This window comes from Neopsephotus bourkii, unplaced genomic scaffold (genome assembly GCF_033783945.1).
Source record: "Neopsephotus bourkii isolate Nb327-2 ecotype Australia unplaced genomic scaffold, CSIRO-AGI_Nbou_v1 NB_196, whole genome shotgun sequence".
Taxonomy (NCBI): Eukaryota; Metazoa; Chordata; class Aves; order Psittaciformes; family Psittacidae; genus Neopsephotus; species Neopsephotus bourkii.
Window position 1 is genome coordinate 1526241 of NW_026900709.1, and position 16956 is coordinate 1543196.

A 16956-nucleotide genomic window follows, 5' to 3' on the forward strand; every position below is an offset into this window, starting at 1 on the left:
GCTGGTACTGCTGACATCTTCAGGCAGAACTCTGTTTTCACTAGCTCTTTCTTTTATGTTTGATTAAGCATAAATATGTAGGCTGAGGTGGGAGACAGAAGCTTGCACTAACACACAAGCCAAATGAGTAATTGTGTTTATGGGGTAGTGTTCTAGAGACAGAGGTTGTCTCTCGTATGTAATTTTCTTGTTTTGTTGGACTTCAACATCTTAGAAGGTCATGAGTAAGTAGGTGAGTACAGGAGATGTAGTTCTGCAGGAGAAAAATGAAAAAAACAAGGCTCTCTTCACTTTCATACTGAATTACAATGCAGCTTCCCTAATTTGTATGAACTCAAAAGCTTTAAAATAATACAGGTAGTGCTGTTCACTCTTCACTCCTCTCTTGCATGTTTTTTTCTGCTGGGAAAGGTGGGAAAGTTTTGCCTTGTGATTCGAGGATCAAATTCATCAATACATTCGTATAGGAGGTGCTCATGAGGCAAGAGCACTAGCCAAGCAGCTTGGTTCAGCGACACGGAAAAATGGAGTTATATCAGAACATTGAAAATGGGAGTCAAGTAGTATGCCAGAAGCATAAGTGACTCGTACGATACCATAATTTAATTTAAGCATGTTTGAAAAAGAAGATTGATTGGTTTAGTTTTCTAGAGGTCACTCCTACAGTATTAGTATTGGGACTGCATAGCAGTACTGTAATTCAAAAGATGAATGATAGACAAATTGCCCATTAGCAAATCCTGAATCAGCTGTATTTCCTATACTACCCACTTAGTTATCCTTGTGTTTCCAGACAGGTTAATTTTATAATCAGAAACTGTTGACTTATTTTCAATTAAATCAAAAGCAGAGATATTATTTTGAGGCAAAACAATTAATTTTCTATGCAGCTCTAGTTTGAACAAAACATGATGTAATGTCATAATCCTTAAATTGAGTAAAAGAATTCTGTGATAAACAGTTGCTTGAAAGAATGTCATGGAGTAAGGTCAAGCAAGAGAAGAGGATGCTTACCACATATTTTTACGTCAAGTTTTGTAACAAACGATTGAATCTCACAAAAATTATTAAAGATCTTCAGAAAATGCTTACAAAAAACAATTATTGTTGAGAATTTAAATAACCACTTCATGGAAAATATAGTGTTTAAAGTTAATTATAATAAAACAATAAACAAAGTAAATTTTAACAGTGTACAATACTGTAACTCAAGGAAAATTTAATAATGTCTTAGGATGTACAGCGTAAAAAGTATATTGGTAATTGGAGCCGTTTAGTGTGTGGTACATTTGTAAACATGATGGCTAAACATCTGAAATGTTAGCTGAGGTGTAGCTAATGGCAGTAACTATATCCATTTAATTGCAGATTACTTAACACCTTTGACTAAAAATATGCAGTTCCCTTCTGAACCTAATTCTTAAGTCAGATACTGACTTCCGTGTCTGTTCTGAAGGTTAGAACTAACATCATTTCTACAAAGAATGTTTTTTGTCAAAAATGTATTTGGAAGACTTTATCTGTGAAGTTGTGCATTTAAAACTTGTAAGGTATTTGATAGGCTGAAGATAAAAAAGTCTACTTTAATCATGTTTGTACTAAGGAAGCAGGTAGGTTTATCATTAGTGCATGGGCTTTACCTAGAGTGTTCTTATACCTTGGAGACAGAACTACTACACACTACACAAGGGGTATTAGGAAGTTTTTTTATATACATGCAAAATATTTACACATGAAGCTTAATGCCATTGAAGTAAGTAGCAAGATCTGTGTTTATTCTATTTTTCCTTTAGTGCTGCACTTGCCCATCAGGGTAAGAATAAACTGATGATATTCTAATTTAATAAAGATGATAGTGAATATCTGATGGACAACCACAAATAAGAATAAACCAATGATATTCTAATTTACCTGTTTTGTCCTGAGATTCTCACTTGAAAGTTACTGTAATATATTATAGTCTGCTTCCACTGCAAAAACATTAGTTTGCTACAGATTTTTGAGGGACTTGTTTTGATTCCTAATTCAGGGCAGAGACTATTTCTTGGGCCTTATATCTCTTCAGGATGACTCCTTAGCTCATCATACAATTCCTCCTGTAAGAAGAGTAAAGAGATCCAGATTTCCCATTCTGAAAAATCCAACGCTTCACCTTCTGATGACAATAGCACTCTTGTTCTAGTTAAGTTTGCATTCAGTAATGCAAATAGAAGCTTATATAAATGAGATTTTTTTTAAATCTGTTTTTGAAAGTTTATTTGCTGTCCACTGTAATTTCAACATTTTTCTGTAATTTAAGATTGTTAATTTACAAAGTAACCAGAGCTTTCTTGAAATTTAACAATGGAAAGTTACTGAAGTGTTGGTAATGCTGGCGTATACTCTTTGGGATTTGATTTCTGTTAGTATTTTATCAAGGACAAACCCAAAAGCTATCCAAGAAAACAGATTTAAGGACATGGCCGTCCAAAAATTCAGATTAGGGAATTTAAATCTATTGATAATCCTCAGCCTCTGTGAGTTTGCAGATGTCAACAGCAAGCTTGGCTAAACAATCCACAAAATAGGTGCTGCAAAGCTGTGTTTATTTTTGAACCCTGCTGTGCCCTTTGTGATAAGCTGTGTGCAGGGACTGAGTGTTTTGAAAGCAAAATGCTGAAATTCTGGGTGTCTGTGTGAGTTGTCTCCGGGCAAGGATTTAGAGACCAGGATTAGTGTGAAAATGCAGACTGCAGGGCTGGGTTGGTTCTGTGACGTTGCTGGAGCTTGAGCAATAGTTGAAGCCTGACAGTAATTGCTCCACAATGATGTTTGTCCGCATTCTTGAGTAGCTGCATATGTAGTCAGCCTGCAGTCTAGACTGTGATTTGAGATGGGCAGGGATGATGGTTGGTGGTGGCACGGGGAATTTCAGGACCAGCTCGATTGTAGACTTCCTGGGGTAGGTTTAGGACTGCTCCTGCATTATTCCATGTTTGTTTCTATATTTTGGGGCAGAAGTGGTTTCCACATCTCTGCAAAATGTGGAAGGGGTGGGGTTTGTGAAAAAGAAAGAAGGCTGAGGAAGGCAGATGACTGGGCCTTGGCAGGTTTCCACAGAGATGAGAAGAGAATCTGTTCAGTTTGGGCGTTTAATTTTCTGTTGTGTACATTTACTGTGTAGATGAGGGCGAGGGTGTATAAAGATGAATGTCATGCAGAAAGTGTGAATATTTCATCCTGCCAAGCCTTTAGAGATAAAAATGTGTCTGTGCTATTTGGCTTAAATGCTTTATTCTGAGATTTCAGGTGTCACTTATGTAGCTGGTCCATATGACAGAGCTAATGATTTGGAGTGCAGTTTTATGAAAGTTGAGGCTGCCAAACAAGGCTTATTCTTGAAATTTGACAGGCCCTGAGAAGACAGTTTGAGAATGTGAATGCTTTTTGCACAATCCCTTGGCAGAGCAGTTTGTTCCACGTGTTTTAGCCTGATGAGAAACGGGGATGTGCTGGGCACAGACCTGCAGAAATAAAGGCTGCAGAAAGTAAGGGTCTGTTTCCACTTGGTCTTCAGACATCTGCTGAGGGCTGACCTGAGGTGATTCAATACCTTGTTTCTGGGGCCAGTGTCTGACCAACTCCTTTTGCTCCATGTACACAAGAACAGGCAAAGACATGGCAGCATCCACATGCTGCATAAACTCCAATAGTAAATAAAAATACCACCAACAAAAAGATCCAAACAAGACACCCAGCAGTAAAACCGGGCCTGTTCCTCACAGTTTGTGATGCACTTTGGCAATACTTTACATTTTATGGCAGTTAGCTTATTTCTTCTGTGTAAAAGTCCCTTGTGGTGATGGAAAGAAGCTTGGTAATGTTGCGTGCACTACCTAAACTGTCATCTGGACATTGATAAAATGCCAGTATCCTTATTGAGGGAATCTGTTAGAAATATGAAGAATGAAATTTCATTATATTGACATATTCATAGTTGTGGTAATTTTCTGTTTTAAGAAGAAGGTAAGCAAATGAGGAAGGGGTAAACATTGAAAATTACTTTCTGAGATGTTTAAGGCATTTTAAAAAATTGGGGAGATGTTTCCACTTTTACTATAAACCTATACAGCAGCTTGGTCCGGTTGCTGAATAGTTGCTTTGCCTTTTTTTATCCTGTTCATTGCATAAAGGAAATCATAGCTGCAGAGCATGCTCTGAGCTCCAAGGGATTGCTGCTGGTTCAGAAACTTTCCTTCCCACACCCCAAGGATGATTTTAATGGAGAAGGTTCTAGTTATTTGCTAAGAAGACTTGTTAGAGAGGAAAAACGGGGCATATGGAGAAAATTGGAGCTTTTGGGTTTCTTTTCATTCTTTTAGGCTCTGGGGACCCTCTCTTCGTATCTTGACTTTGGCTCTAGCTGAGCCATGGGTATTGGTTGTTTTCCTAGTTGTCTTAATATCCAGACTGTAATTTCCAGCCTCCTTTTCTAGGCACTCTATCTTACAGCAGACTTACTCTTTGAAATTGTTCAGCCCTTTTCTGATGCCCATCCACATATTATATACTGGCAAGGGGCAGTACTCAAATGTGTGTACCTGGCCCTCTAATCAGTCTAATTGCAGAGGGCAAAGCCCGTGTAGTATGAAAGAGAGATGTATTTTTGATTTCTAATTGATCAACTACATCTGCTACCAAGTGTTATGAAGGAAGAGGGCTTTACAGAGAAGGACCCTTGGATGGACTCCTAGGTGCTGTTGAGATTTCAAAATACAGTTAAGGTGATAATTTCCTTAAGTGCTAGAATGCTTAGAAGCAGAGCTACATCCCAAGAAGTTAATCACCATTTAATTAAACACATTATAATTTAAGTATTTAGAGAGGATTATTTCACAAAATACAGGTTTATGAAGTAAATCCCATTGGCTGGCTGTTTTTAACAGAGGAAATGTTTGAAATGCTGGAGCAATAGATACAAATGATCTGCTTTCAGGTTGTGAAAATTATGTTTTGCCCTATAGCATCTGTTCTGTCATAGTAGAGAAATGGGTGTGATTAGGTAGTAGGCTCTTGCCTACTTGTAATTTCTGTTGTTTCAGGACTCTAATTCATCAGGTTGAGTTTGTTGAAATAATCGTACCTGGGTTTCCCTATGGATCACACATACGTTTTGCGCACTGGACTCACTATAGTTGCTTCCCCTTTTAACTCCAAATTTGGTTTAAACATGCATGTCTGGACACCACAGCTGAGAGCAAGATGGATTTCAGAGTGCCTGGTTCTCTACCAGTGCCAGTAAGAACTGAAGCTGGTTTGGTACACAAGTACGGAAAATGGATGAGCCCTGAAGCTTCAGCATACGTCTTTCTTGCTCCCTTTAGACACACTGCAACATAGTTTGATTACATGTATGTGGAATATTTATAGTTAAATTATATGCTTCCCTGGTTCTTAGCCTATAGAGATATTTATACAAAAGCGCAGACATTGTTCTGTTTCACATGAGGTATATTTCAGTTACATTTGATTTCTCAAATGTTTGTATATAAAACCAGAAACACGGGATGAATATTGTTAACATATCTTCACTGACTTTGCGAAAACTAGAAAAAAAATGTTAGAACTGAGCACATGAGAAACATGTAGCTTGTTTTTTCTAAGATAAAAATGTGCCTTTTTTCATTTTCTTTAAATGCACTTTCCCCTTCTTGCTGGTTTTTCATTTTCTAGCATTTGTATTTCTTAGTTTCACCTCATAAACTCACATGCTTCTGTGGTCATACATAAAAAACCCTATCCCCAGACACCACAGTTAGATAGAAATTAAATTTGCTGGTTGGTTTCACCATTTATTCCACCATTCATCTCAGTGAAGTAAGTATGTTGGTCTCACTACTTTTGCCATCTGGCTTTTTCTCTGCTACTCTCAGTAGTAGTCTAGGGGGCTGATGGAACTACCTGGGATCACCTGCCTATGTCAGGAGAAGGTCAGAGAATTCCAAGTCCTGGAGCTGCATGGATGCTGAAATAAGTTACTTTCTGGGGCTATATTTGTTAGAGCAAAAGCATCAGTCTCTGTATGCATTATCCCCTCCATATTGATCAAAAAGTTCATTTTAATAACATTGGTTCTGTTCATTCCACAGTCTTGTCACTTGAAATGTTTAGATTTTCTTTTAAATTATGTTTTTTCTTTAAATGTTTCTCATATATTATTTTGTTGCATGTGTTCATATAAGCTACTTGAAAAGGTGTTGCCCAACACCTTTTTGTTGGTGGTTGTAGACTAAGCAATATGTAGTTTTTTTAATAAGAACTGGTATCATGAAAGATTATTAAGGAAGAGGAAATATTAGGAAATACCGTGTATAGGTTTTATACTGATGGTACAGCTGAGTGTAGATTTGGACAACACTATATGTTTGATTTGGGGAAGACAGTGGAGAAGACATAAGAAAATTGTATATTTAAACTAGGGCTTTATTAGGCAAGGGGGAAGATAAGAATTTATTCCTACCTCCTACTAGTATGGAAAAGTACCCAGCTTTCAGTTTTAAGTAGGTATCATCTTAGTTGCCTCAGTGTCTCTGGAAGTTGCTGGAATCTTGTTACTTATGGGTGAATTTGAATTCTCTGTGGGGAGAGAAGGATAAGAGGTAGCTGGTTTTCATATGAAAATATCCTGGATTAGATATTTTGTGTTCTAAATCTAGTTAAAGCAATTACATTCATCATCAACATATGGAGACAATGTTTTTGGTATTTTACTGGTATAACAGTTTTTAAGGTCAGGAACATCTATACATGTTTTTTCAGATGATTCCATGATATGCATGACTAGAAACTTCCTGTGAAGAAATTAAGTAAAATATTAAGGAACAAGAAATATTTTCCTTAGACTTGCAAGTACCTATTTGTAACTTACATAAGAGCAGTGGTTCAAAAGAAGAACTTTTCATCTTTCATGGTTGACTCTGAACAAACTGAGCAAATACAACATCATGATCTGCTTGTATATGAAACTATATTTTTACCTGAAGCAGAACTTTTTAGAGTTCACAAACTTGCTATTCATGAAACGCCACCCTGATGCCTGATAGTTTGAAGGCTGATAAAGTATACAGTTGTATGAGCAAGACACCCTTATCTGTGAAGTGAAAAACATGGTGAAGTAGGCTTTGATTTTTGTCAGTGAATTTTTCTACTTGTCTAAATGTATTGTTGCACCTTATAAAAGATTGAGGGGATAAGCTGAGGGTGGTTGTTTTTCTCTGTATCTGTAAATTTGACGTGACTTTAAGCTTATCTCAGGTGACATTATGTTTCCCAGCACTTTTAATTTAATTTGAGAGACTGAGTGGTGCTTTTCTTTCCCAAAGGTTACAATTTGTATTCTGCAGTGATTTCAAAGGGATAGTTTGAAATTCTGCTATCAAAATGCATGGGTTGAAGTGATGCTCTCGACATTAAAGTAGCAGAATTACAGCCTGGAAGAGAAGCTGACACTTTGAGAAATAATGCTCTTAAATTATTTTTTTCCCCTAAAATTTCCTAAGAATATTTGAATTTATGAACTCTTCCTGAAATTGTGGGTCTTTCTATGTTGGTTAAAACCCTTTCTGTTGCTTAATGCAAATTGTCAGCATAAGGAACAAACAGCCTCTGGTGGCTGGATCCTACCAGTTCATTTCTCCTGAATGGGTTTAGTGATGTGTTATCACTGATAATAATCATTCTTTATTGCCTTCTAAAAAACCATGTCAGAAGTCCTTTAGATCCATTCTGGTTCTATCATAGCAATTTCAAGGAGCCTTCATTAAAAAACTGGGGGACAGTTCATTTGCGAGAATTGGTCTATGCTTTGTGAAGCCTTCACATAATTAAAAATTACAGATATACAGTAAGAGAGAATAAATTCACAGGCTCTGTTGCCTTACTCAGATTTGCCCTGAGATAAACACTCTAATTGTTTTTTCATACAGTGTTTCTTAAAACCTGTAAAAGGAAATGCCTCTTTCTGAAGTATATTTAATTTACCAAATGTCTTCTTGTATGTTCAAAGTGTTTTGAGGATTTCTGTAATTCCAAACTTTCTTCCTCAATTTGGTTGCTGTAAATTAGCTGTTAGCCTTTTGCTCTGTATCATACATAAAGAACAAAATTGCTACTGCTCTTCAATGACTCTTTTCCTGGAACAGCAATTTTCAGTGGCTTGGCAATATCAAATAGAATTTCATCGATTAAAGTGGGTGTTTTCTGAAGAAGTCTGTGGATTTTGGTTTGCCTTTCTTTGGTGAGCCATAAATATCACAGATACATAGCAAATCAGGAAAGCATCTAGCAATTACTTTAATATATTGTTAATGACCTTTTAGTGACATGGTTTAGCTGGATTTGCAGTTCAGTTTCCATCCTCTTTTGAAGATGAATGCTGTGTATAATATGTGAGTGAAAAGTCCTGTAGTGCTTGTGATCAAAATAACATGTTCTTTCGGAGAAACAGTCTTTCTGTGTTGGATGCATGTGCCTGGCAGGAGGATACAGAGTGTGTTTTACCCTTCCTCTTTGTCAAGGTGATGTGTCAGTTGGGGTCCTCTTTCTTCAAACTCAGTATATCTAAAGTGACGGCCTTATCCGAATGTATCAAGCTTTTATTCATCCTTCCTTCAGTACTCTCTCTTTCCTTCCCCGTTCTCCTCACCCTTTACTGGTATTGTCTGCCAAAGATCATATATATATATATATATATATATATATGGCTTTTTGAGACAAGACACGTGGTGGTTTAGAGATGTGACAGTGCAAGAATGCTGTTCTGTGTCACACTCTGATGTGCCTCAGTCCGTTGATTTATTTGATAATCTTTGGGTAGTACCTAAAGATACACTCATCTACAAGAAGTAATACATAACATTTTTGTAGTACTTTCAGTGATGTACAAACATGATTCTGATGAAAAGACTGATCTACTTAGTACACTAAATAAATGCTAACAGATATATTTTGTGTTGTTATGGAAGTATAAGTACTGACTGCAGTTTGTGTAATTTCTTTTTGCAACAGAATGCAGTAAGTATGACTTGTTTGCAGTGCTGATTTTGCTGCATGCCAAATTTTAACTGTCTTATCTAGAGCTATGCAAGTTTTGCAATCTTTGATTGATAACTGCAGTTGGTGTGAGGGGCAGTTTGATGTGGCTGAGAAAGTTTGGTGATCAGCTATGATTTTGCTTTACCTAAAACTCAAATGATAAAAGTAATCTGTGCTACAATATTTTCTAATCTGCTTGCGTGTTCTTAATCTCAATTAGCAACCATATCCTTAATTTAAACATTCAAATGATTGCATTTGCCCTTAATCATAAAAATTCTACCACCATAATTTGATCTTCACAGGTAATGTATAGCAGACTTTATTTAATAGTGTATAAAGGCTTAGTGGTCTATTCTGCAAATTTTCAACCTTCCTGAATAACCAAAATGTTCTTCATGACTAGTAATTAGAAAAGAAAACAAAAAAAAAGGAGTGGCAGAGGAGAAAGAACCCCACAACTCCAAAGCCAAGAAGAGAAGACCAGAAGCTGATACCCAAATTTACTCTTGGTTGCAGTTATTTCTGTATATACATGTATGGAATTCTTATGCTAATGACTGACACAAGTACTGGGAAAGTCTAATGAAGCTGCTGTTCCCCATTTCTTTGAAAGGGCCATTTTAAACCAGTCTGCAGAATGGGCACCTGGCCTCCAAACTGCACTCGTTTAAGATAATGGAGATGAAGTGGTAAACCACAGCTTTTACACTGCAATCTTGGCCCTGGTGATGTCATCAGTAAAACACCAGTTGACTTGAGTGAGCGAGGGCTTTACCAGTGGTCTTTGGTTTCTGCAAAGAGTCACACTCATGCTTGCTCCCTAACCCCGTTTAATCAGAATTAGCCTTTTAGAGGATTTTTGGTTGATAAAGTTCTTTGAATTTCCCTCATTTCAGGGGGAAATTACATGAGCAGTCTGTTGGCAAGAAGGAGGTGGGTTGACCTGTGGAGCCAATAGTCTCTTAACCCAGGCACAGCTGCAACCAGAATAGCAGCTTGGGCTGCAGATCTGTAGTGAAATATTGGCAACTAACTGGAAAAGAGCTAATGCTACTGTCATAGTTTTGTTCATCAGAACCCACAGGAGATGACATTTTACATATGGGGACAGATTAGTGCAGGCAAAACTTCTGTTGTTTGTTCCCTGACACCACAGGCGCTTTTATGACCTGTCCCAAAAATGTTAATACAGAGGCATCATGAATATAGCCTACGGAATTTTTGTCCCTCCCAATGCAGAAGGCCTCAGGGAAGGATTTGGTCTAAAATTTCCAAACTAATCTCAATAAAATATTGCTCCAACCATCATAATCACAAAGCTGGCAGGATTAGTTAATAAAGCAGCTTGTTGACTTGCAGTAACTTACTCCAGCTGAGTTCCAGGGTGTTTATGCAACAGCAAACGCAAACATGTTTTGTCTGACAGGACAACAGCTTTGAGCAATTCATTATCAACTACTGTAATGAGAAGTTGCAGCAGATCTTCATTGAACTTACCCTAAAAGAAGAGCAGGAGGAATACATACGAGAGGTAATACTTGAATGGATCTTTCCTTATCCCCTCCTCATCCTGTTGTTCCTGTGAAGATACACAGGCATGTGTGCTGGAGCCTTTTCTTAGGGAACAGTCATTTTCTGGCATGGAGCATGTTTATGTCGGACTGTGTGGTAGTTACATTAAGCAAAAAAAGAGTTGGGTTTGGTTTTGTTTCATGTAATGAGTTCTCCAGGTAAAAACCAGACCCAACTCTCATTCATTGGCAGTGACTAGTAGTTCTGAGCAAGGGCTCGTTTATTAGAAGACTAATACCACTTTCTGTATTAGTGCCACTACCCTACTGCCTGTGTTTTAGATTGCACAGTAGTGTCTGGGATACACCCCAACAGTGGCCACAACTAATCCTGTTTCAAAAGGGGCATGGGTGGGTAAAACAATAGCACACACTATGAAAGAAACTACAAATAGATTTTTGGTTCTGGTTTTTCTTCAGCTGAGTTTTGAAGGGAGCTGTGTCAGCTTTCTGGGTAAGTTTATGATGTGCTTTGGAGCCCAGACTCTGGTGTTTGATGTTACTCTGTGAGTAAACATCGAAGTTTTAATAGGTTTTAGCAGTACTCCCCATGATCTACAGAGCTCAGACAAAATACCAGCTCACAGCTGTGCAGACTGGCATGCACTGTCCCTACTCAAGCTGGATGACACCATTTTGCTGTATAAACATTTTTAAAATATAAATAATGTTCCTGCCTCATAATCCTGAGGATGTTGATGAGGAAGTTTGGGAATGTCTGTCTTCTTGTTTGCATCCAGTGGTGAAACTCCTGAAATGTCATTCCAGCCATTTGGTTCTTGAATGATATTTAAAATGCCCTGAAAAAACCAAACTGTAAGAAGTACTGCAGAATACAAATTAAGAATGGAATTAATATTTGTTTTTCCAGTCCTTTGCCCCACCAGTGTTACCTCCTTGATAAGTTTTATTGCTGATATTTGAAAAAAAATAGGAATATCTGGACAACAGCCAGATTCTGGATTTTTCATATGGTCTCATCTGAATTTATCTCTCTCTCCTACCCCCATTAATTAAAAAGACAAAAAGGAAGAAACCAAACCACTAAGAGCTTAGAAATTTTGTTCTCGGATGCTTGCAGAGGAATGGGTTTACTTCCTTATTCCCTTATATCCAGTGGGATCATGGGCAAGAGCAGTACTGGGCAGGCGGACACGGGAGGAGCCTGGCGGGGTGCCATGGGAGTGCATGGGAAGCTGACACGGGTGGGGGAAAGGAATGGAGGGAGGGCTTGGCAGGCACTCAAGGACAGTCATTTAGCACAGATAGTGGTAGTAGTACATGATTGCATTTCTTTCTTAACAAATTAAATGTTGGTAAGCATATAGAATTAAATTTAAAAATAGTATCTTAGTTAACTGGAATATAATGTAGTTGTCTAGAGGAAAAGCTGCCTTGGTTGTTTTCCTGTTCATACATTTGCTTTTTTTTTTTTCTTATAGGGGATTGAATGGACTCATATTGACTATTTCAACAATGCTATAATTTGTGACCTAATAGAAAATGTAAGTTATATTCAGGAATCTCCCTGAATAATTTTTCAGTGCATAGATTGAATTTAGCTGTAAAATCTGTATGCATCTTCGCATACTTTGATTTTGTAAGCCAAGCCACTGATTGTATTAGTCATCGTATTTTGTATGGTAAAAGTTTATTTTACCAATTTTTTTTTTACAAGGCCATATGTTACTTTGTTAGAAATGTTCAGCAGCACCTACACAAAAAAAGAAACCAAACACAAACAATTCTTAAATGTTTACATTTAGTTCTGTTTTCAATAGCAGATATCACATGCTGCATTATAAATAACATTTCTTTTTATATGGAAACTAGAAAACTCAATGACTTGTTACTGAGTTCTTCAGGTACAGAAAGTACTTGTATCTAATAAGAGGACTTCTTAAGGCCTTAGCGAAGCAAGAAAGATAAAATTCCTTGACAATTGGAAAAGAACAGGTTTTTAACCATTAACATGAAATGTAGGATGGTTTTACCCATAAACAGGCTACTTCCAGTTAAATTGGAGTCTGAGTAAGTTATGCAAAATTCCAAGATGAAGTTCAAGACTGCTTCTGATCTCAGAAAGCAGACTTTCAAAACTTCAGATACTAAAACCTGGGGATGAGGAAAAGAGGCAAACTTTGAGATGGCTTAAAGAACATTTTACTGGGTAGCAGAAGTCAAGCAGAAGAGAGTTATATCCTTTTTATGTGTTGGTGGAAACAAACACTAAAGCTCTTGTCTTGAAACTTCAGAACCAAACTGGAATCCTGGCCATGCTAGATGAAGAATGCCTGAGACCAGGAACTGTTACCGATGACACCTTCTTAGAAAAGCTGAACCAAGTCTGTGCCACTCACCAGCATTTTGAGAGCAGGATGAGCAAGTGCTCCCGGTTCCTCAATGACACTTCCTTGCCTCACAGCTGCTTCAGGATCCAACATTACGCTGGAAAGGTACCTGATGAAGCAGGGAGTACGTGGTGTGTGAAGGGTGCTGCACACCTGGCTTTGGTAGAATGGGGAGGATTTCTCCATTAAATGATGCTACAGTAATGGAGAAGAACTGCTTGAGTCAAATAGTTGATAAAAAATCTAGATCTGCCTTAATCTTTTCTGTCTTAAGCCTAAATTTCGTGATTTGGGCTGGAAGGTTTTCAGAGATCATAGAGTCATAGAATGGTTTGGGTTGGAATGGGCCTTAAAGCTCACCCAGTTCCAACCCCCTGCCATGGGCAGGGACACCTTCCACTAGACCAGGTTGCTCCAAGCCCCATTCAACCTGGCCTTGAGCACTGCCAGGGATGGGGCAGCCACAGCTTCTCTGGGCACCCTGTGCCAGCACCTCAGCACCCTCAGAGGGAAGAACTTCTTTCTTCTTAATGTCTTGATCTCAATTCTCTGTCAGTTTTAAAGCCATTGTCCTGTTACTGCATGCCCTTGTAGAAAGTCTTGCTGCTCTAGCTGAAATCAATGGCCGTTCTCCATCAAAGGAGAAAGATGTCCCACATATTTGATGGTGAACTGCTTGTGCTGCTAAGTTTCTGGAAATAAAACGTTTAGAATGACAAAAATTCACACATTTGAAGGCAAGATACTTTGGAAAACATGGCCTTTGTTGCTGAACTAGCTGAAGTCCTTAGTCATGTTGATGAGAAAGTGGAGGGTTTGTACATTTGAAGAAACCGAGTTTATTTGGACAGTCTGCATGTTTAAACAGATGGAAGAGAAAGCTATATAGAGGGCTTGCAAACATATTTGCTTTTTGCAACATAAGCGGCATGAATAAATACAAGTCTGACAGTTTTTGCTGTGTAATTCAGTATGACTTTTTATTAGTTAAAATAATTTGTGAAAAGATATTTTATTAAAACAAAGTGAAGCATAGGGGTTGAAACTACACTTCTTGTTTGAATCTCCTGAACTGTTAATTTCACACAGTGAAGAACATTTGGAAAGTGTTTTATTTTTTCCAGCACTATTAAATACTTCCCTAATTTTTAATGATTTCTCAGTCTTACCATTTTGAATAGCTCAATAATTTTCTCATTCAGAATAGTCTTGGAAATACCATCTTTTCAGCCTTTGAAGTGGCCATTTGTTAACTTTACATTATATATTTACCAAGAAGATTTTATAATTGCATATAGCTTATCAGGGATTAATACTTAGATATTTCTTTGGTTGTCAAAGTTAGAAGCAAATTGAAAATGCCCCAGTACTTTGGGAAGGACTTCAAACAGATTGTGTCTGAGCAGGCACTGGGGGTCTTCAATTGTTAGTGGCATTTACTCACTTACCCAGCAGAGCAGTCAGTGGACTCCTCCTATTTTGGGAGGAATGTTGGTTTTCCATCCTCAGCTGAGAACGTTTTGATCTAGTCACTGGACAACAACTCTGCTTTTATGAAATACAAGCAAGTTCATATGAGCAGTTCTTGCAGCAGTGGTATTTACCACACCTGTCAGAAACAGAAACGTGTACTCAAAAATGCTGCCTGAGTTCCCAGTCACTTGCTGTTGTGTAAAATATGGCTATGTCTGTACCAGTTTTATTCAGTATTCTGTGTACATAGTTTGTATCTACACAGAACTGAGAAATCATGAAGCTGAAGAATCTGCATTATTAATTGTCACAATTAATCAAACTAAATTCCCTACCCTCAAAAATTAAAAAGAACAGTAGCAATGTGGGATCTACATGAAGTTCCCCTAGATGCCTCCTGGGTCTCCAGCTGCAGGTCAGAGCTTTGCATTTATGCTTGTTGTTGTTGGACTCTTCTCCTGGTAAAAGTCCTTTAAAAGAACAGTCCCCTGAGGAGTGAAGATAGCTGCTTGCTGCTGTGATATCAAGAGGTGATATTTCATATTTTAGTTAGGCAAATAATGTAAGCATTAATACTTTGAAGGGAAAGGGTATTTTTGCTGCTGTGATTCAAAAGAAAGAAAGAAAAATCTTTTTTTTTTTTCAGCCAGAAAAAGATTGTTTTGGACTACTGGCAAGTGGTGGTGTATCACAGTTGTCATGGGAGGTTTTTCCCATTTCAGAAACCAGAGTTGATTAGCACAAGGACCTGTTAGCAGTGTGAGAAAATGCATCTTTCTCAGATAGCATGTTCACAGTAATTTTATCCAACTAAAAATCTTCCAAATGTCAAATCTAAAATGAAAGCTGAAATGTCTTTTGTGTTGGATAGTGAGAAAGATGAAGAAATCGATTTCTTGGGTCAGTTTTGAAGTGGCCTATGTGATAGTACAGAGCATGCTCTGATGAGATTCTTCTCTATTGTTCAGGTTATGTACCAGGTGGAAGGATTTGTTGACAAAAATAATGATCTCCTGTACCGTGACCTCTCCCAGGCCATGTGGAAGGCCAGTCACTCTCTTATCAAAGCGTTGTTCCCAGAAGGGAACCCTGCTAAGATCAATCTAAAGAGACCACCGACAGCAGGTTCACAGTTCAAGGCTTCAGTGGCTACCCTGATGAAGAACCTTCAGACAAAAAATCCGAACTACATCAGGTAAATTACCCTGTGGCGAAGCTCTGGTAAACTTATGTTAGGCAAAGTTAACAAATAATATCTTGATATCCAAGGATAAACTGTTGAAATACATGGTTTAAACTTGTATAATAGTTGTTGACACGCACAGTGCTACAAACAATTGTTTGCTTCCCTTTCCAGATGCATCAAACCCAATGACAAAAAGGCTGCACACATCTTCAATGATGCTCTGGTGTGCCACCAGATCCGCTACCTTGGTCTTCTGGAGAATGTCCGGGTCAGAAGGGCAGGTTATGCATTCAGGCAGGCGTATGAGCCTTGCCTGGAGAGGTACAAAATGCTGTGTAAGCAGACGTGGCCCCACTGGAGAGGGCCAGCCAGGTAGGAAAACATCAGTATTCTTGCCTGTCCACTTCCAGTGACTGGAATTACCACCTTCCATGTGTTCTGATTTTTTTTTTTCTTTGTAATTTAATGAGCTTTCAAGTACTTTTAAAGTAAATTAAAAAGTAGGCCAATGTGGCTCAGGTGTTTTACTTGTATGTTGTTCTTTAGCATCTTGCTCCAGATTTTGGGTAAGTTCAGTCACTGGGAACTTCCATTAACTTTTCATTAGGCTAAAAATTAACAGTTCTTTGGCAAAGGTGATGATTTTAGTGATGAACTGATCTACTAATGGAAAGGGGTTTACAAATGAACAAGGAGATCATGTTGGCTTTAGAATATATTTCAGCCTTTACTCATTTGGGCCTGAAAGAAAGTAGGGGGCTAGGGAGGAAAGGGAGAAGAGAGTCTGGGGTGGAATAAAAATTACTAGAAGGTGTGGAATGATCAGAAGGACACTTTAATAACCAAAGTGTAGGAATACCCATTTCTTTGAAGGCAGGCACTCAATCTTCCTCTGTCCTTTCAAGAATGATATTACATAATGATTGGTGAACAACTATGAGATAATACCTTTTCCAAATAAATTGTATTAAATCTATAATTTGAAGCTGCATGATATTCACATATGTTTTTCAGATAATGTCCTATTTAGGCAAATGGGCTTCTCAATTCTTTTTACACTTGGCCACCATTAGCATAATTTAAATTTCTTTCATAATGGTTTCATAACTTTAGCTACAGTTTAAATCTTTAAGTTATCAAGATAATGGTGGAGGTGCAGTATTGATAACAATGGCATTGTTAATCATCACTAAGATCAGTGCAATTCATAGAATCATGGAATGGTTTGAGTTGGAAAGGACCTTAAAGCTCATCCAGTTCTAACCCCCTGCCATGGGCAGGGACACCTTCCAATAGAGCA

At 37.9% G+C, this 16956-nt stretch overlaps 1 protein-coding gene across 3 annotated transcripts in view; it reads left to right on the top strand.

Moving 5' to 3' along the window:
- MYO1B (myosin IB) overlaps nucleotides 1-16956 on the top strand; it is a 115430-nt gene that overhangs the window by 73733 nt on the left and 24741 nt on the right. For all 3 annotated transcript variants that reach the window (XM_061376529.1, XM_061376538.1, XM_061376547.1), the window contains exons 14-18: nucleotides 10502-10606; nucleotides 12089-12151; nucleotides 12902-13102; nucleotides 15439-15665; nucleotides 15828-16028. In XM_061376529.1, the coding sequence (XP_061232513.1) occupies nucleotides 10502-10606; nucleotides 12089-12151; nucleotides 12902-13102; nucleotides 15439-15665; nucleotides 15828-16028 (797 nt within the window). The remainder of the gene's footprint in view (nucleotides 1-10501; nucleotides 10607-12088; nucleotides 12152-12901; nucleotides 13103-15438; nucleotides 15666-15827; nucleotides 16029-16956) is intronic.